The 19,041-nt window shown below is 52.0% G+C and overlaps 2 protein-coding genes across 2 annotated transcripts; one reads left to right on the top strand and one right to left on the bottom strand.

Moving 5' to 3' along the window:
- The first annotated feature begins 2,957 nt into the window (after positions 1 to 2,957).
- VPS4A (vacuolar protein sorting 4 homolog A) lies at positions 2,958 to 13,696 on the top strand. The gene is made up of 11 exons (XM_082605630.1): positions 2,958 to 3,118; positions 6,861 to 6,972; positions 7,073 to 7,220; positions 8,494 to 8,555; positions 8,653 to 8,772; positions 9,387 to 9,543; positions 10,120 to 10,268; positions 10,632 to 10,713; positions 10,934 to 11,153; positions 12,210 to 12,350; positions 12,836 to 13,696. Exons 1-11 carry the CDS (start codon positions 3,098 to 3,100, stop codon positions 12,935 to 12,937), a joined length of 1,314 nt encoding a protein of 437 aa, XP_082461756.1. The 5' UTR covers positions 2,958 to 3,097; the 3' UTR covers positions 12,938 to 13,696.
- A 2,932-nt stretch (positions 13,697 to 16,628) lies between these two features.
- PDF (peptide deformylase, mitochondrial) lies at positions 16,629 to 18,996 on the bottom strand. The gene is given in 5 exon segments (XM_082607013.1): positions 16,629 to 17,561; positions 18,380 to 18,547; positions 18,550 to 18,603; positions 18,606 to 18,813; positions 18,816 to 18,996. Coding segments are annotated over 5 exon segments (717 nt in total). The 5' UTR covers positions 18,945 to 18,996; the 3' UTR covers positions 16,629 to 17,403.
- Positions 18,997 to 19,041: the final 45 nt, after the last annotated feature.

The following is a 19,041-nucleotide window of genomic DNA, read 5'->3' as shown; positions in this document are numbered from 1 at the left end:
AAGAGAAATAGAGTCATAGACATAGAAAACAAACTTACGGTTACCAAAGGGGAAGAGGGGGGCAATAAATTAGGAGTTTTGGATTAATAGATACACACTACTATATATATAAAATAGATAAACAACAAAGACCTACTGCATAGCACAAGGAACTATATTCAATATCTTGTAATAACCTATAATGGAAAAGAGTCTGAAAAAATATATATATATCTGAATCACTTTGCTGTACACCTGAAACTATCACAACATTGTAAATCAACTACTTAAAAAAAAAAAAGAGCAAATGGAATTGGGCATTTGCAAGTCAATGACTTTCTACCTAAAATGTGGGAGCTGAGAATCTGATTTCCGCTCTAGTGAAAAAGAACATGAAGTTATTGATCCGATTCAGAATCAAGCCTAAACATGCTCCATGCGCCAGCCCACAAATAACTTAGATTTAGTGCCTTTATTCCCCCTTTCCTTCCTCCATTCACACCTCCATCCCCAGCAATGGCAACACCACTGCAGAACTGAGGTGTCCTCAGAGCCTGTTTTCAAGCTAGCATCCTAGAAGAAAGTCAACGACCAGTGATCCAGTGGGATGGGGAGGAGTTCTGGTTTCCCATCATCAGAAGCGGCTGCTCAGGACAGAAGTTCCTCTAGGAGGCGGGGCTTCCTCCCAGAAGCTCTGCCTTGTAAAGCAGTCAGTGTCTGGACAGCAGGCTCACGCAAGACAAGCTAAGCAAGAGGTCAGAGCAGAGTAGGCAGAACAAAGGGAAGATGAACACAGCCAGTGGAACTCAACCCCGCCAGCCCTTGCTATGGGCTGAACTGTATCCCACCAAAATTCATACATTGAGCCCTACCCTCAGCGCCTCAGAATGTATTTGGAAATAGAGCCTTTAAAGAGGTGATCCAGTTAAAATGATCCCATTAAGATGGACCCTAATCCAGTCTGACTGGTGTCCTTATAAGAAGAGGAAATTTGGACAAAGAAATTCCATGGCTCACGTGAACAGAGGAAAGACTCTCTGAGGACACAGCAAAAGTGTGGCCATGTGTAAGCCTAGAAAAGAGGCCTCAGAAGAAACCAACCAACCCTGCTAGCACCTTGGTCTTGAACTTCTAGCTTACAGAACTGTGAGAAAATATATTTCTATTGTTTAAGCCACCCTGTGGTATGTTGTTATGGCAGCCCTAGCAGGCTAATACAAACCTCTCTAATTGTAGGGACTTTTCATTTTAATTCTGTCTTCCAGCTGGAACAGCCTATCAAATAAGTGGAGTTAATATGTTCTCAGTTTCTCTGTTTCACGCTTATCCACCAGTTAGATCCCTCTCTTTTGTTTGCTTATTAATTCTTTAGTTAATTATTAGTTCTTCCAGCAGATATTGAGTATCTGTCTTGTGCCAGGCCCCTGGAAAAGCCCCAGCCCTGCGCTCTCAATGATGCAAAAGCATAGTGACTATAACATAACATCATTGGTGCCAGACATCAAATGAAAGCCTCCCCACTCAGCCATCAGTGTCTAAAAGAGCAGTGTTTCAGGGTAGAAGCTGAGAAGCCATGATTTGGAGGGTGTCTGCCTCCTCATCTCACCCAGACTCCTCAAAGGCCTTGTCCTGCCACTCCTGCCATTATCCTGACTCCAGTGTCCACAGGGATGCTCAGCACCGGGTCTTTTGGTTCCTTGAACTCCCCATGTGTGATGATGCCCCCTTCACTCCATCTCACCCATCCTCCAGCTCCCATGGTAGCCCCTTGACTGTGTTATACCTGAAACAGCCATTTCCAAAATTAAAAACTGAAGCATCCCTCTCCAGTGTGTTCCCACTGTGACTATCTTTCAATCTTTGGAGTCCTCAATTAGTCCACTGACACTTTTACTTTCTCCCTATTCACTTCCCACCTTACCTGGCTCTGATTCCATTGCAGTACCACACTCACCAAACCTGTGAATTCCCTTGCTGCTCTACCTTCATGGCAGCCTCACGGATGAACCCGCACTCGAGCGGCTGAGTACCGGGGAGAAAAATCCAAAGCAAATTGTCATCTCTATACATTTATAGAAGTTGCCACCCTTTACCAGGTTTGCCCTTAACACAGTTCACTTGAAATGATTTCAAACCATCCCTACTCTCCTCACACCCCAGGCCTTCTACCTTCTCTCCCTCTCTCTCAGCAGATTCTCTTTCCTTCTAATTCACCAAGAAAACAGAATCCATCCAAAGGTACTCTCCTAACTTCTTGTTACCTTCTGGCCAGCCTAGGTAGGCAACTATCTTCTCTGCTCCCACTGTAATGTCTGCAGCCAATCCAACCACCTAGGCTTTGGTCCTATTCCCGTTGGCTAGCTTTCTTTACTAGATCCTTCCTATTGGTTTTTTAAACATGCTGAACTCAATGAATGTGAACAACCAATCTGCTCTGCTTAAGTTCACCTTGGTAGAGCCCCCAGCTTTGGAAGCCTAAGAAAATCACTTTCCTAAGGAGAAAAGTAGTATAAAGGAAAACAGAATTGGCTTCAGACAGCACCACCGGCCTCATAATAACCTGTTACCAGGGACTGAGCCCCAGTGTAGGGTACACTGTTTACATTAGCTAGCTCATTCATCTTCTCCGAAAGGCAGACAAGGTATATACTAATTATTATTATACCCTGTTAAACATCAGGAACCCAAAGCTCTGGGAAGTCAGGCTTATTCTGCGAGTAAAAACTGCCTTATAGGTGCTGTTTTATTCAAAGTGGGATCCAGGACTTGAGGATTCCATTCCGCTCTGCTTCTGGCCCCGCCCCCTCGGGCCCCCAGTCGCGCCCCACCCCCGACACGCCCCTTGCCCCGTCCGGGCCCTAGTCCCACAGCCACGGCGGGGAGCGGCGCATGCAGTGCCGGTCGTGGCCGCCGGGGGGCAGCCGTGCGGCTCGGGCCCGACCGCTCTGGGCCGCGCTACTCGCTCGCCCTCGGACTCCGCTCCCCTGCGACCGGCCACCCTGCCCGCGCCCACCGCCGACCCGCCGGGCTACCCGCGCCGAACCAGCTCCTTGGCTCTCGGGGCCGGACCGAGGCTGCAAGCAGCTACGCGGGGTGTGGGGCGGACCCAGGAGATGAAATGACAACGTCAACCCTCCAGGTACCTCGGCGCGGCGCGGCGCGGCCCGGCCCCGCTTGAGGAGGCCGAAGGAGGCGCGGCGGGGCCTGCGAGCGGGCAGGCGGGCGGCCTCCTCGGAGCCCTGGCCTTGCGCCCCCGCCCCGTCGCCCTGTCGTCGCCTCCGCCCGTTTCTCTTTTCTCGCGGTCGGAGCCGAGGGTCGCCTCCCGTCCAGAACGCCCGGCTCTCTCGGCCGCGCAGAGCCCCGACGCCGCTACGTGTAGCCGGCGCCCCGGGACTGCCCTGGGGATCAGCCTCACCCGGGCCTCACAAGCGACACCCGGGAAGCTCGGGCCCGCGGTCGGGCCGCTGGCTTCCCCTCCTCCTCCTCCTGCTTCCCTTCGAACAAACCCCCGCTCCTTCCACGGTCTCCGATTTCCTCTTCTCGGCCAAAGACCCTTCATTCATTCCCTAGATCGCGTCGGGTGGTGCTGGGGTGGCGCCACCTGGATGCATGACTGACCCATCCTCCAGGTGCTGCCAGCATTTCCTGGGCCGGAAAACAGAAACTGTTTTGCCTCCGACCTGAGCTTGAATCTCGGCTCTGCCACTCACTAGCATGTGACCTTGGGCGCTCGTTAGCTGATCTTGGAATCTCGGGTTTTCCGTCAGTAAAGTGGGGTAATACCCTGTATAGGGTGGTTGTGATAGTGGCTCTAGATTGAGTAAGTCAGGTAAAGCATTCTTAACACAGTGTCGGTTACATACTAAGTGCTCATTCAGTGATGACAGACACAGTGCTTGGGGGAGTTGGGCAAGAGGTCATTGAAGAAGAGGCATTTGGCTGGGTGGTCAAAGGATGGGGGAGCATGCACATACCTGGAGGTGGAGGAGGGATGGCTACTCCAGGTGGACAAAAAGAGAGGAACAGAGGCGTGGAATACAGTGGGGTACTAAGCCAGGAATTTGCTGGAGTCCAAAGCCAAGCCCCACCATCCACCAGCAGAAGCTGTTATCACACGGGTCGACAAACATGGCCTGCAGATCCCACCTGCCCAGATTTTATTGGGCTTGTGAGATAAGAATGTTTTTTCCTTTTTTTAGAAGAACAGCTTTATTAAGATATAGCTCACATGCCATACAATTCACCTATTTAAAGTGTACAGTTCAGTGCTTATAGTATATTCATAGTTGTGCAACCATCACCACAATCACTTTTAGAACACTTTCATCACCCCAGAAAGAAACGCTGGCCCCTTTAGCACACATCCCCCCTCCTGGTCCCTCTGTTCCCCCTAACCCTAGGCAAACACTAATCTACTCTCTGTTGCATTTCCGTATTCCGGGCATTTCATATAAATGGAATTATAATATGTGGTCCAGTGTGACTGGCTTCTTTCACTTAACATCGTATCCTAGGTTTTTACGGGGTTTTTTTGTTTTGTTTTTTTTTGTTTTGCGGTACGTGGGCCTCTCACTGCTGTGGCCTCTCCCGCTGCGGAGCACAGGCTCTGGACCCACAGGCTCAGCGGCCATGGCTCACGGGCCCAGCCGCTCCGTGGCATGCGGGATCCTCCCGGACCGGGGCACGAACCTGCGTCCCCTGCATCGGCAGGCGGACTCCCAACCACTGCGCCACCAGGGAAGCCCGGTTTTTACGTTTTTAAGTGTCTGAAAAAAGGGATATTTCATGATATGTGAAAATCATGAAATTCAAATTTCAGTATCTATAAATAAAGTTTTATTGGAACACATCTCTGCTCATTCGTTTACATATTGTCTGTGGCTGCTTTGGAGCTACAGAGACAGAGTTGAGTAGTTGCAACAGAGATTGTATGGCAGGAAAGTCTAAAATATTTACATTCTGGTCCTTTACAGAAAGTTTGCCACCTCCTCTGTTAGCACACCTTTGTTACCCTTTTCTTTCATCCTCATCCTTTGGCACACCTGTTACTAGAGATTCAGCAGGGCTGGTAGTTTTATTTGTCACCTTTCCATCCTGTTATGCAAAACTGTTCGTCTCCAAGTTGCAACTCAGTCCTCTTGTATGTGAAAAACTATTTATGGTTGCCAGAACAACCGAATGTACTCTGAGGTGCATTAATTAATAGAGTATCTAGAAGGAGGGAGGGGATGGGCCTGCCTTGCCATGTGAGAGGCAGAGCATACGTGGAGTATCGTTCTGAACCCCCCTTTCAAAAGGACAGACCCAAGTAAAGTGTATAGAGTGGAAAATTCAAAGGAACTGGGGCTGTGTGTTCTGGAAACTAGAAGCCACTGATGATAGGAGCACCCCTTTCATGTCTATCTGGAGGAAGGGCCTTGTGGAGGAGAGTAGACACGTGAAGCTGTGGTTAAACTAATTATGCAGGAAGATTCAGAGTGCCTAGCCATTATCTATTTGTAAATATTGTAGGGAGCTGAAGCTTGAAAACAGTAGCCAACACTCACCTTTCCTCTCTCTTCAACCTGGTGAGTTTGTTTAACATCGGCCTGGCCTAATCTATCCCAGTCTGTTTGTTCTGTAGCACTCCCTGTGTCTTTCTGAGACTTCTTATTTTCAGATGAGAAAGGGCTGCACAGATGCCCAGGCCCTGCCAAGAGCTGGTCAGGAGGCTTATTGTTCACTGTGGACGGAACTGTATGTATACAGTGGGTTCTGCCTGCCTGGTGTCTAGTGCTGTATCAGCCTGCAGAGGATAATTCTGGTAGTGCTTCCGGGGTTGGTAAAGCTGTGGTTTCTAAAACTGGATATGGGGCTTCCCTGGTGGCGCAGTGGTTGAGAGTCTGCCTGCCGATGCAGGGGACACGGGTTTGTGCCCCGGTCCGGGAGGATCCCACATGCCGCGGAGCGGCTGGGCCCGTGAGCCATGGCCACTGAGCCTGCGCGTCCGGAGCCTGTGCTCCGCAACGGGAGAGGCCACAACAGTGAGAGGCCCGCGTACCGCAAAAATAAATAAATAAATAAATAAATAAATAAAACTGGATATGTAGTCGTGGGGCAGCTGCCTGAAAGATCCAGCATGCTTTAAGTTCAGGGCAGAGTACAGGCCTACAGGGTTTAAGAGGTTTACAAAGACTCTCACAGAGTTCTTAGGAGGTTCCAGAGGATCGCTCCCCTCCACTGGCAGCTCATATATGCCTCTGGAGTAAGCACACACTTTTCCTCCTGGATCTACTGGTGTATTGAATCACACGCCTAAGCATCCCTTCCCTAGGTCTCAACTTTAGGGAAACTATCTTCTCTTTTCAACCTAGAGAAGTGAGTTGGGCCAGTAGAAAGAAGCAGAGATCCCTTTAGGTCCATCTCATAAAACTCTTGGGTCGATGGAGGACTTTCCTAGCTGGCTGGCTCCTCTCTGGCCCATGAGGTCAAGGGTGGTTTCTGGCCTCCATGCTGAACCACACAGCAGTCAGTTGGTTCTGGGGTTTGCCCTGTTGCAGGCTCTCAGTCCAGGTCTATTTCTCTTTCCCCTGAAGCTGTGAAATAGAAAGTGAACTCTCCCTTTGAGCCCTAACCTGAGATATATGATCAGGCTTCTGCTTGACTGAGAAGGAGGTTGCTTTTAACTGTATGAGTGTATTGTGAAGAGGAACGGCTGTCTTTTAAAGCTTCCTTTCAGGGCCTTTCTAGTTGATGTTGGACAAGTAGGCCAACATAAAGGTCTGTGACTGACAGATTCCCGGGCCTGGCAATATCTCTTATCGGTGTATTCCTGCTGCCTGGAACCCAGGGGCTTTCTAGATCTCTTGGGAAGCACTGGGTTATATGTTTTGCCTTTCCAGAAAGCCATTGATCTGGTGACAAAAGCCACAGAAGAGGATAAAGCCAAGAACTACGAGGAGGCCCTCCGGCTCTACCAGCATGCTGTGGAGTATTTCCTGCACGCTATCAAGTGTGAGTCCCACGTGGGGTCCTCCCCAGCCGCAGAGCCCCTGCGAGAGGAGGGCGGGCACACGGGGGCTCGCAGGGGCCCCTATGTGGTTCCTCTTTGCAGATGAGGCACACAGCGACAAGGCCAAGGAGAGCATTCGAGCCAAGTGCATGCAGTACCTAGACCGGGCAGAGAAGCTGAAGGATTATTTACGAAATAAAGAGAAGCATGGCAAGAAGCCAGTCAAAGAGAACCAGAGCGAGAGCAAGGGGTGAGTACGGAAGAGCGGAGGACCTGGTGGGGACCAGAGCCCCCACGAACAGGTGTCTGTTTCCTGTGTCGCCGTCGTCTTGGTGCTGATGCTGCTGTGGACTTTCCTGGCACCTTCCTTTTGGGAAATTCTATTCATAATGGTGATAATGCCTGCAGCTGCCTTCGTCAGGCACTTTACAGGAAACTTCCACTTATCAATACATCATCTCATTGGATCTGTATGGAAAAGCTGTGGGCAAGGTGGGGAGCCAGACTCTGAGGATCTAGCCCAGCTCTGCCACTTCCTAGCCGTGTGACCTCGGAAGAGTGCCATGACCCTCCTGGGCCTGCAGGTTCCTCATCTGTAGGAGGAGGAAAGTAGTGGGACTTCCCTCCTAGTGTTGCTCTAAGGAGTAAATGAGATGATGCGGGTAAGGCCCTGAGAAGAGGGCTTGGAGCGCAGTAAGGATCGAATAAATGTCAGCTGCTGTTATTCTCATCTTCATCTGACAGATATGGCAGCAGACTCAGAGAGGTTCAGGGACGGCCACAGAGCTGGTACTTGATGGAGTCTGGACCCACACCCGGGGCCTCTGTTTCTGACTTTAAAGCCAGTGTTCCCTCTACAGCCTGTCACCTCCCATCTGTGGTTTGAGCACAAAGGCCAGTGGTGTCCTGGAGGTGAGGGGAGGGTGCCCAGCTGGGGAGTAGGAGAGAGGAAGGTGGTGTGTCAGCTGCCTCCGCAGAGTGGGAGGCCCTGCTCCTGGATGGAGAGGACACGGCTGTGCTTAGACTGCCCAGAGTACGAGACACACTGAGGTCGGGGCAGGAGGGCAGGCACCTTCAGGATGGCTGGAGGAGTTTTAAGGATGGCAAGTTACTTATGTCCAAATAGGGATTGGCCCTGGAGGCACAGCCACTTGCTGTCCTGTTTTGAGTCCCTATGAAAGGCCAGTAACAGCTCCAGGTGCTTGCCTGGCTGCTCTTGAAGTCCAGCCAAAGCACAGGTCCCTCACCAGCCTTCCAGAGAGGACACATGCCGCGATTCTTATGCCCTTGATGAAGGAGCGAGGGTGGGTTATGAGAGTGTTTCCTGGAGGATCCAGAGGGGAGTGCTGATGATGTGTGGCCCCGACATCTCCGAGGTGCCTGTCTGTGGGTCTCTCACCACTGTTGAGCAGGGAAAGCATCTTTTTAGCACCAGGCTGGCAGCCAGAGCCTGGTCTTGCTCTGAGAGGCCCCTTGCCAACTGCCTCTTGCTCCAGCCTGTCATCTTCTGTTTCCTTTCCCAGCAGCGATAGTGACAGTGAAGGGGATAATCCAGAGAAAAAGAAATTGCAAGAACAGCTGATGGGTAAGAGGCTTGAGGCCTGTAGTGACGGGAGGGGGACGTGGCAAGGACCCCCTGGTGAGTCGGGCTCCAGGTCGAAGGCTCTGCCCTCATCTTGCAGGTGCTGTCGTGATGGAGAAGCCCAACATTCGGTGGAATGACGTGGCCGGGCTGGAGGGGGCCAAGGAGGCCCTCAAAGAAGCTGTCATTTTGCCAATTAAATTCCCACACTTGTTCACAGGTAAGAGTTGAGCCACTTTAGGCCCAGATGCAAAAATATCAGGCTTCTGGGAATTCCCTGGCGGTCCAGTGGTTAGGACTCTGCGCTGTCACTGCTGTGGTCTCAGGTTAGTCCCTGGTCGGGGAACTAACATCCTGCAAGCCGTGTGGCGTGGCCAAAAAAAAAAAGAAGAAAAATCAGGCTTCTGAGGCCACCAGCTGAGGGCCCCCATTATGAAGGTGTCCAGGTGGCAGATGGTGGCTCGGCTCCCTTTTGCCCTTAGCAGGCAAGGGCCCAGGGCCTGCTCATCACGGTCATCTGCTCCTTGGCTTCTCTCCAGCGTCAGAAACACTTTTGTGGCTAGAACCTTGACTCGACCATCTCAGTGGTAGGCAGGGTCAGGAACCAGTGCCAGCCAGTGTCACTTTGCCAGGTCCTGGGGGTCATGAGCCAGGGCTAGGATCAAGCCCTCGGCAGGTGATTTAATTCCCTTTGCTCCTTTGCTCCTAGAGCAAAGTTGTCATGTAGAACTTTTCATTTCTGACTGTGTTTACCATGACTGAGGCCCCTCTGCTTTTTTCTGTTCCCTTTCCCCAATCAGGAAGAAGCTTACTTCAGTTCATTCTTTCTCGTAGGCAAGCGTACCCCTTGGCGGGGAATACTGCTCTTTGGACCCCCTGGCACAGGGAAATCCTACCTGGCCAAAGCAGTGGCAACGGAGGCCAACAACTCTACCTTCTTCTCTGTGTCCTCCTCAGACTTGATGTCTAAGTGGTTGGGGGAGAGTGAGAAGTAAGTCAGCCGCCAGGCTCCACTCTCCTGGCAGCCCTGGCAGCTGCTCGTGGTCCAGCTTCCCTGCCCTTGGAATCACCTCCCAGAGGAGCCGCTGTGGATGGCCGGGAAGAGTAGCTGGGAGAGGGGTATCTTGCTAGCTCCTCAGGTGGGACACGGTCCTGACAGAGCCAACAGAGACTGGAAGGGAACTTGGGAGCCATGAGTCCTCATGAAGGGAAGGGAAAGGCACTCACAGTAACTGGGTTTCAGCTGAGTGTTCTCTGTTGGGGACTTTATACAGTTAACTTATTCCCCACACCGGCTCCCATTTTGCAGACGATCAAACTGAGGCGGAGAGGAAGGGAAGTGACTTGCCCTCAGACCAGAGCTAATGAACGGGGCTGCCAGGATTTGAAGTTGTTGCCAAGGCTTGCTCTTCCTCTCAGTGCAGTGCTGCCAGAGGATTTGTTACCACCATTTTTTCTGTCGTCTCAGCCTGTCCAAGGGAAGGGCGAGAGGAGAGGTGGTGCCTGGGACCCCGGCTGGGCATGTGTGCAGGTGTCTGGATCCCAACCCTGTGTCTCACCCTCACAGGCTAGTCAAGAACCTGTTTGAGCTGGCCAGGCAGCACAAGCCCTCCATCATCTTCATTGACGAGGTGGATTCGCTCTGCGGTTCCCGCAACGAAAATGAGAGTGAGGCCGCCCGAAGGATCAAAACAGAGTTCCTGGTCCAGATGCAGGGTGTGTGCCAGTCCCGGGTCCCCTCCCTGGTTCTCGTTCCCCGCTAAAGCCAGCCTAGGGCGTCATTATTTAGCTGTGGCTGGATCTGACTGTCCTTTCGGTGGAGGGGATATCAGAGAAGCAATTCTTAGCTCCTTCTCATTGAGGAGAGGTTACTGCGGCCTTGGCCGGCCACCTCTCCGCCCCTCCCAAGGCAGGCAGGGCTGTAGGGCTCTTCACCCAAGTAAAGCCAGCCGGGTCCCTGATGGTGGTGTCACAGGGACAGCTCCAGTTCAGGACGCAAAGTCACTGAGGTCCTTCCCACAGGTTCTGACTGATCGTTGCAGGTGTTGAGTTGGCGTCTGTGTTTCCCTTTCTCCACAGGGGTGGGGAATAACAATGATGGGACTCTGGTACTTGGTGCCACAAACATCCCGTGGGTTTTGGATTCAGCCATTAGAAGGAGGTGAGTCTTCCCCAGTAGGAGCCAGGGGCCGAGATCCGTCTCCAGCCGTGGTCAACCTGCTGCTGGCAGCAGGGGGTGCAGCCTGACCCCGTTTCTCTGGCGGCTTCTCCGTGTCTGCAGAGCCCTTAGTGAAGCCGGCTTCTGGAGGGCCCCCCGAGCCTCTCCATTGAGACCATCCCGCCATCCGCTCTCAAGTCCTGCCATGTGCTTGTCTCTCTAGGTTTGAAAAGCGAATTTATATCCCATTGCCGGAGGAGGCTGCCCGTGCCCAGATGTTCCGGTTGCATCTGGGGAGCACTCCTCACAACCTCACAGAAGCCAACATCCACGAGCTGGCCCGGAAGACGGAAGGCTACTCGGGCGCAGACATCAGCATCATCGTGCGGGATTCCCTCATGCAGCCCGTGAGGAAAGTACAGTCAGCAACACACTTCAGAAAGGTGAGTGGGCCAGCAAGGAATTGCTTAGAAAGTGTCACAGGAAAGGGGATATTGGCTTTCTGGCTGCTTGGGTGACACATTTTGGGTCTCCTGGGGAGCCAAGGGTAAGTGCATGGTGAGCTCTCTGACTCCAGGGGCTGGGGTTGCACCTGCTTCCACTTCCCCTGCAGTTCTGGCTGGAGGGCGACCATCTCAGATTGTGTGATGCTCGAGGACAGGGCACCATGACTGTCACCTCTGCCACCCCTGCAGTCAGCACTGTGCTGATGCGCGTGGTAGACCCTGCTGCATGTCTGAAAGCAGTGGGCACAAAATCACACACCATGAAGAGGAACTCCATTCACACAGCAGATGTTTGTCAGGTGTCGCCGAGGGTCCTACTGTGTGCCTGGCACTGTTCTAGGTGTTGGGGAGACATTTGTGACCACAGCAGACAAAAATCCCTGCCCTACAGGAGCCTCATTTTTAGTGGGGGAGACAAGACAACAAACAAAATAAAAACTCATTTCTTAGAGGGTAATGAGGGGAAGACAGAGCCGGGGAGGGAGGTCTGGTGTTTCTGAGGTTTGGAGGGTGTGTGGGTAGGTTTCACTTTTAAAGGATATGCCATACTGGGTGACACTAAGTCAAGAGTTGAAGGACGGGAGGGATTGAGCCTTGGGGATATTTGGGGAGATGTTGCCAATGGAGCACGCAGCCTTCGGTTGGAAAAACATTTTGATGTCACTGCACTTGTGGTGAGATTTGATGGAGCTGATGAGGAAGAGGAAGCTTTCTAGGTATTTGGGCCACAGATTGAGATTCCAGAGAGTAGTAGCTGGAATAGCATGCTGATCACGAACCTCTGAAATCAGACTTGGAGCCACAGTGACTGCCCAGCCCAAGGGTTTGAAGGAGCCCATCAGTCAGATCAGACTGATGATCTAGAAACCCAGGCATTTGTTCATACCATGCTATTACCTTCTGCTCAGGACTCAGAAACCTGAGACGTCCTGCCCCTTCCCCAAACGCCAAGGGGCAACCCCTCCAGCCAGTCAAACTCCTGTTTGGTTTCAGGTCTGTGGCCCTTCCCGCACCAACCCTAGCATTATGATTGACGACCTCCTGACCCCATGCTCACCAGGGGACCCAGGGGCCATGGAGATGACTTGGATGGATGTCCCCGGTGACAAACTCTTAGAGCCTGTGGTTTGCATGGTAAGTGGCCAGCTGGGAGAGAGGACTACACAGAGCTTGTTCTGTACACAGAAGGAACCAGTAAATGTCTGTCAGCACGGTTTGATTTGGTGCAGTTGCATAGGCAGCCTTTCATCTGACTGTTCTTGGCCTCTCCTTATCGTGGTCTTGCCAGTTCTGTGAGGCAAGTGTTTGCCATTGGGCCTGGTGTGGTGGGCGTGCAGTTGGAAAAGAGCTTCTCACATGAGTTAAGAGATAATGGGAACTTAGATTCTCTCAACCGGAAGTAGGCCGTCTGGAAATGACATGAGCTGCCTCAGGAGGGGAGCGTCCCTGCCCCAGGAGGCCTTCAGGCAGAAGCCAGGCAACGGGAGTTCTGCATTAGGGGCTGGGGCGTGACTTTGGTGGCAGGGCTCTTCCCACCCTGGACTGCATGGGGCTGAGACTAAGGCAGGCTGAGGCCCTGGAGCCCAGCCTCCCTCACCCACAAGCACTTGTCTTTGCAGTCGGACATGCTCCGGTCTTTGGCCACCACTCGGCCCACCGTGAATGCAGATGACCTCCTGAAAGTGAAGAAATTCTCAGAGGACTTTGGACAGGAGAGTTAAAAACCTTCTTCACATGCGTGATGGTGAAGGTGGGAGTTGATTGGGGTCAATCCATGGTACTCCCCATGGCAGTGGCCAGACAGGGCTCCAGGGCTTGTCCTAAAGTCACTACAGCATCCCCTCTGCTGTCTGGCCATCAGCTGGGGGAGCAGGAAGGAAGGGCCTCCCCGGCTGCAGAGACGCAGAAGCACATTCGGCACCCAGTGGAATTCTGGCTCTTCCTGCTTCCTCCTCCTCCTATTCTGGATGCTCACCACCTCCTTGTCCTGCCCCTCCATGGTTTTTTTTTTAAACCATTTTTTGTTCCCCTAAATTAATGCTGCTTGGATTTTCGTCTTGTTTATAAATAAAGTTAAGATCTGCCTGAAGCGTCAAGGAGCGGAAGCAGCCCGTGCTTCGGGCTTGGTGCAGCAGACCTTCAGAATGGCTGGCCAGAGCCCCGCTGCCTATCCCTTCCAGACCCAAGTTTTGCTCCGTGTGAACAGAATGGCTGATGCCCTGGGTCCCCAGCCCAGGCTCTGTCTGTAAAGGCCAAGAGTAAAGCCAAGCCATTCTCTCCCTCCGGGCCCTGTGTTCTCCCTGCAGGAGAAGAGGATGGTTTTTGTGAGCACAAAGCTGTATAGATGAGAACGAGTGAAGGCAGTCAGGCGGGTTTCCCTGCGGCCTTTTCTTCCCTCTGAATGTGAGAACACTGAACCCGGCCACTGCCCCCGGGTCCCTGTCCTAGAAATGGGCTAATAAATCCTTTTCCTTTCTTGAGCCACCTGAGTGATCTCATCTTTGACTCTTGTCTGGGGCTCTTTGAAGGCCACACTTGCTTCTACTAGAAAGATCCTCTGGTGTCTGCTCTCTTCTTTTCAGTGGAGTACCAAGTAAACAGGAACGTCACCAGCTGCTGCAGTTCCCGGGCCTGTTCTCCAGTCAGGTTCACGAGACCTTTCTTCCCCCAAGGCCTCAGAAGTGCGGTGGGGGTGTTTAAGGGACTTGGGCGATTCTTGTTGATCAGCCTCCAGATCAGGGGCTGCAAACTGGGAAGCCTGTGGGCCAGACGTGGCCTGCAGTTGTGCTTTGGTTTGGTCTGCTGCCAACATTTAAAGTCAAGTTGACATAAAAATTTAGATCTCTGGCTTCTGAAACAGTAGTTTAGGGAACGCTGGACCTGAATCCCCATGAGGCAGCCTATCAGCTGCAGCTGAGCAGGGCCTGCCTTGTTCGTAGCAGGACTGTGGTCTCCAGCTCACGCGTCCCCACCTGGACTGCCTCACTCCTTTGCATTTCCTGTCCAGCCCCGTGGCCATTTGAATCTGTGACTCCTGATAGTGAGATAGCCAAGGCTCCAGAGCTAGCAGCCCTGGAGGTGCTGTCTGAGGGGCAGCAGAAGCAGCCTGGCATCCGGTTGCTGTAGCTCTCCTCCCGCTCCAAAACCTAGCATTCTTCCTCTGTATCTTCAACCAGAATGGTCCAGAGCTGATTCTGTGGCCCCTGTTGATCTTGTTAGCTTTGCACTGTGGTGTTTCTTTGATCTGGTTAGGAGCATCTGCTGAATTGAGCCAACGTTTGCGTGGTTCCGTGAAGGCTTAGGCCCAGTGTTCCTCTCCTGTGCTGCTGGATCAGCAGGCCTGACCTCCAGACGTCACTGTGGCTGGGATCTTTGTCGTTGACTCAGGAGCTCCCCTATTATATTCTTGATTAGTTATGTGCCTTCAGCCACCAATTGCTGGTCTATAAATCACCCCCTCCTTGTACTGCTTCATTTTAGTTAGTTGTATCTGGTTACCTTTACTTAAATCAGAAGGCTCGGGCCTCCCTGGTGGCGCAGTGGTTGAGAGTCCGCCTGCCGATGCAGGGGATACGGGTTCGTGCCCCGGTCTGGGAGGATCCCATATGCCGCGGAGCAGCTGGGCCCGTGAGCCATGGCCGCTGAGCCTGTGCGTCCGGAGCCTGTGCTCCGCAACGGGAGAGGCCACAACAGTGAGAGGCCCGCGTACAGCAAAAAAAAAAAAAAAAATCAGAAGGCTCTTGCCTTTTTTTTTTTTTTCTTAACCTGCTTCCTTATTTCTACTGCTTGAACACCTTGGCAAGTCACAGGGGTTAGCAGAAACTGTAGGACTGCTGTGGTTCATCCTCACAGCTCTAGTCACAGCTTTCACATCTGCCCTGCCTTTCCATTTCTCTCTCTACCACCAGTAACAGGGCAAGTGAATGTTCTGTTCACTACTGAGGCTGGCACGGTGGCTATGCTCAATGTGGCTAATATGTACAGAGGAATTTCCTTCCCTAAGCGCTTGCTCTGAAATTCACTTCCTCCCTACCTGGGAATTCTGTTCTAAACCTTCTGCCTACATTGATTTTCGCTGTGGAAGTTGACTTCTAAAACTTTTATTAGCTCAAGGTGCTGATCTGTATGGTTTTGCAGCTGATATATCTGGCCAAGGTGGGAGAGATTTTCTTTCTTGTAAATGCAAGAATTTGTTGTCTTTGGGTTGTAGTGTCTTGGACTAGTTGATCAAATCCTTCCTTGTATGTGGATTTGGTTACAACAGTAAATTTCATATATTGTCAGCAGCGTAATCTCAGGCTTTCTCCACAGTCCACCCTGGGCCATGATTTACTTTTAGGCCTTGATTCAGGAAGCTTCAGGCAAATACTACTGATCTGCATTACAAAGGCATTACTAAGGACTGTTAACTGCAGAGCCTGTAAGGAATCTTCAGAATGTTTTGATGCCACCCTGCAGGAGCTTCTGAACACTGTCCAATAGAAAGGAGGCTCACTGAATTCTAATTTTCCTAAGGATACATGTTTTCAGTATACGTGAGAGCTCACTACAGATTCCCAGATGGCCGAGTCTCTGTCCTCGCCTCAGGGCAGTGCTGGGCCCTGTTTCTCTCTGAAGTGTGATGCACAGACAGCCAGTTCTCTTTTGCTTGGCCTCATAGGCCCCCAGGCTTGGCAGTTCAGAGAAAGCCATGGGGGAAAATGGGTCTTTCCTGGGGTCATTTAATTAACTACTGTTTAAAACACATTTCCTCTAAACAACTTACTGGACTTCTTACTCTATGGGTACTTGGATTTTGAGGACTTTGGTAAGAGTACCTGCATGGCAAAACTCAACATAAAAATGAGGGTAAGACAAGTATCAAAAGAAATGAGTTCCTTAACCTCTTGACAAAGCTGTGACAGAATCTTAAAGCTAAAACACTGGTCACCATGATGCCAATTTATTTTTTTCAGAATAAGTGTGCTGACGAGGAAGCACAAGTTCTGCTTTCTGTTTCTGCCCTAATTGTGACAGGAAGAGGCTCTTTGCTCCTTCTCAACTACAGGCATCCCCCACTTTTCGAAACTTCACTTTACACTGCTTTGCTTTTATGAAAGACCTATATTAGTACCTGTTTTCACTAATGGAAAGAAATTTGAAGAGGATTTTCACTTCTACGAAAAAGGTGAAAGCTGAAACAGCATTCAGCTTTTGTTTTGCAGTGAGCCATTATAGAAGCAGCACGCACTCAGAGCTGCCAGAGTGGCACCGCCAAGCTCCTTCCCTGGGAGCTGCACTCAGCATCAAGCCACCATAGCTTTGAACTGTATCTGTGACAATCTGTGCTTTATCTCCATTTATTTTGTGCATCTGTTAGCAGGATGTGTCCTAAGGTAACTACTTCCTCAATTTATGCTATTTCAGCTTAGGAAAGGTTTCATCAGAACACTCTTCTTTCAGATCGTGGGGGAAACCTATATCACCCCTCCCCCAGCCCTGCTCCATGGCCTCCATCCAAAGAATGAGCCAAGTACCAGCTGCCTAAGAGATCTCAGCAGAAAAGTCTTCCCCAGGTCTGTTAAAGGTGGAAAGCAAAAGCTGGAGACCTAAACTGTATCTGAACCTGTTAAAATTGTATGAATACTCAGTTACGTTAATGTTGTCATTGAACTGGGGACATTCTGTCCTGTGTTTTACTTCCACAGGCAAACTGGTATCCAAAACAAATGGAGACTATGCAGGTAACACACTTGAGCCCTTTGTAAACATAAGAACTTGGTGAAGACGATCAACCACAGCCTTAATCCACATTTTTAAATACAGCTTTCAGGTGTTTTGGGACTACATTATTATCCAATCTTGGCTTTGGGAACAGATGATACAGCTCTTCTAAAATCATGTCTACTGAGAGTGGCTATTTACTTGTCCCTGCCCCGTCTTTATCTCCATACAAAATTGCCAGGAAATGTCCACTCCTTCAGGAGAGTTATTTTTCTTCTCAAGTTGAAGGCAATACATTGTCCATAGCTTATTTCAGGGCAAACATTAACATCTTCCTCCAACTCAGGAAGGCACGCTTTGACAGGCCATTGTTTTCTGTCGGAGCAGAACCAATACCAAGTCGATGCCAGGTAAGACATGCCCAGCTTAAAGTCGAAATGTTTGTGTCTTGGTTTTCAGGGTCCTCAGATGCAGCAGGAAAGCTTTAGTCATTCACCTCCATCCAGTGGATGTTCGTAAATGTCTTGCTGTCCATTTTGTCAATGAACAGGCAGCCCTGCAAGTGGTCCATCTCATGCTGGATGATGCGGGCTGCCCACCCACTGGCCTGCCACACCACCTGCTCTCTTCCGGGGTCCATCCCTGCAAAGGAAGGGACAGCCTGGGTGCGGACATGCTGAACTGCATCATTCTCAACCTACTTAGCCTCTCCTTGCCCCTGGCTGTTCCTATTTACAAGAGGCAATATCAGAAGGGAATGCAGACAGCAGCCCCTATGCTTCCTAGAAAAGAAGTCTGAACTCTGCCTCTTACCAAGTAGTCAGCCTGGTTCCCAACTCTGATGAGTAGGTTGCTGGGTTCGCTATGGGGCTGAAATGAGAAATGATCTTCCCAAGTGACTTGCTCAAGAGCAACAATCATCCCAACCCCAGCAAAGAATCACACTCTGCAAAGCATCCTGTGGTATGACAGGTAATGGCTTATCACTTTGGGTTAGGCAAAGCTGGGTTCTACTTCTCCCATTCCACATGACAGATCTAATTGGCGCAGAAGAGTGTGTGTGTGTGTGTGAGACAGAAAACAAGGTTGTAAGAGTGTGTGTGTGTGTGTGTGAGACAGAGAAACAGACGGAAGGTGAGTGACAGGGCAGAGGATGTGGTGTGAGCTAACGGGAACCAGGGCACCCTCCCAAACCCCCAACCCCCCAACCCTGTGCCCCACTTGAGCTGGCTCTGCTCTCACAGGCGCCTCCTGCCCCGTCCCATTCCCTCAGTCCTGAATTTTGTCCACTCCAGGGTCTGCTCGTGGGTAGGTAGGCTCCGCTGATCAGCCATCAACATGTCTACGCTTTAACTTGAACTTTGCGGAAACCGTTTCGTGGGATCCGAGGCCGCCGCCTCCGCAGGTTAAAGGGGAGCACGCATTTACCCATCCGCCCCAGGGACCCCACCGCCCCGCACCCGAGATCTGCACCGCCTGGAAGCCGGGCACGCAGGCCAGGAAGCCGCTGATGCTCTCGCAGCCTTCGGGGAAGGTGACCAGGCGGCTGTCCAGCACACGCGGGCTGGGGTTCACGAACACGCGCAGGGGGAAGGTTTGTATCTGACGGGCCTCGCGCATGCGCGGAAGAGCGCCTCGGGGACCTCGACCGCCAACCCCTGCAGCGGCACTCCGAGCTGCGGCGCCGCCGCATCACCTGCACCAGCCGCTGCACCAGCCGCTGCAGCTCGGGTCCCGCCAGCTGTGCCGGCTCTACCGGGGCCGCCACGGCCCGCAGCGCCGGGTCCCCGACCTGGCACACGCGCGGGTACGGCAGCTCCAGCGCTCCCTGCACCAGACGTCGCACGTAGCGCCAGTAGGAGCGCCGGCGCGCCGGGCCCTCGAGGCCATCCGTGGAGGGGAGGTCGTGGAACTGCAGGTCTGGGCGCCGCCGCCCGCTACCCGCTCTCCCCACTGCAAAGCCGGCCCCACGCAGCCACGCGCCCACAGCCACCGCAGCAGCAGCCCAGCCCCCAGCTGACCCATGCCGCGTGAAGCAGAGCCACCCACCCCCGCGCGTCCCTCGCCGGCCCCCGTAGCCGAAGCTCCCGCCCTCAGGGACGCCGGGAAGTGCAGTTCCCGC

The sequence above is a fragment of the Mesoplodon mirus genome, assembly GCF_964341445.2.
Source record: "Mesoplodon mirus genome assembly, chromosome: 19".
Lineage (NCBI taxonomy): Eukaryota > Metazoa > Chordata > Mammalia > Artiodactyla > Ziphiidae > Mesoplodon > Mesoplodon mirus.
Note: the sequence above shows the minus strand (reverse complement) of the source record. Positions and strands in the feature narration are given on the sequence as shown.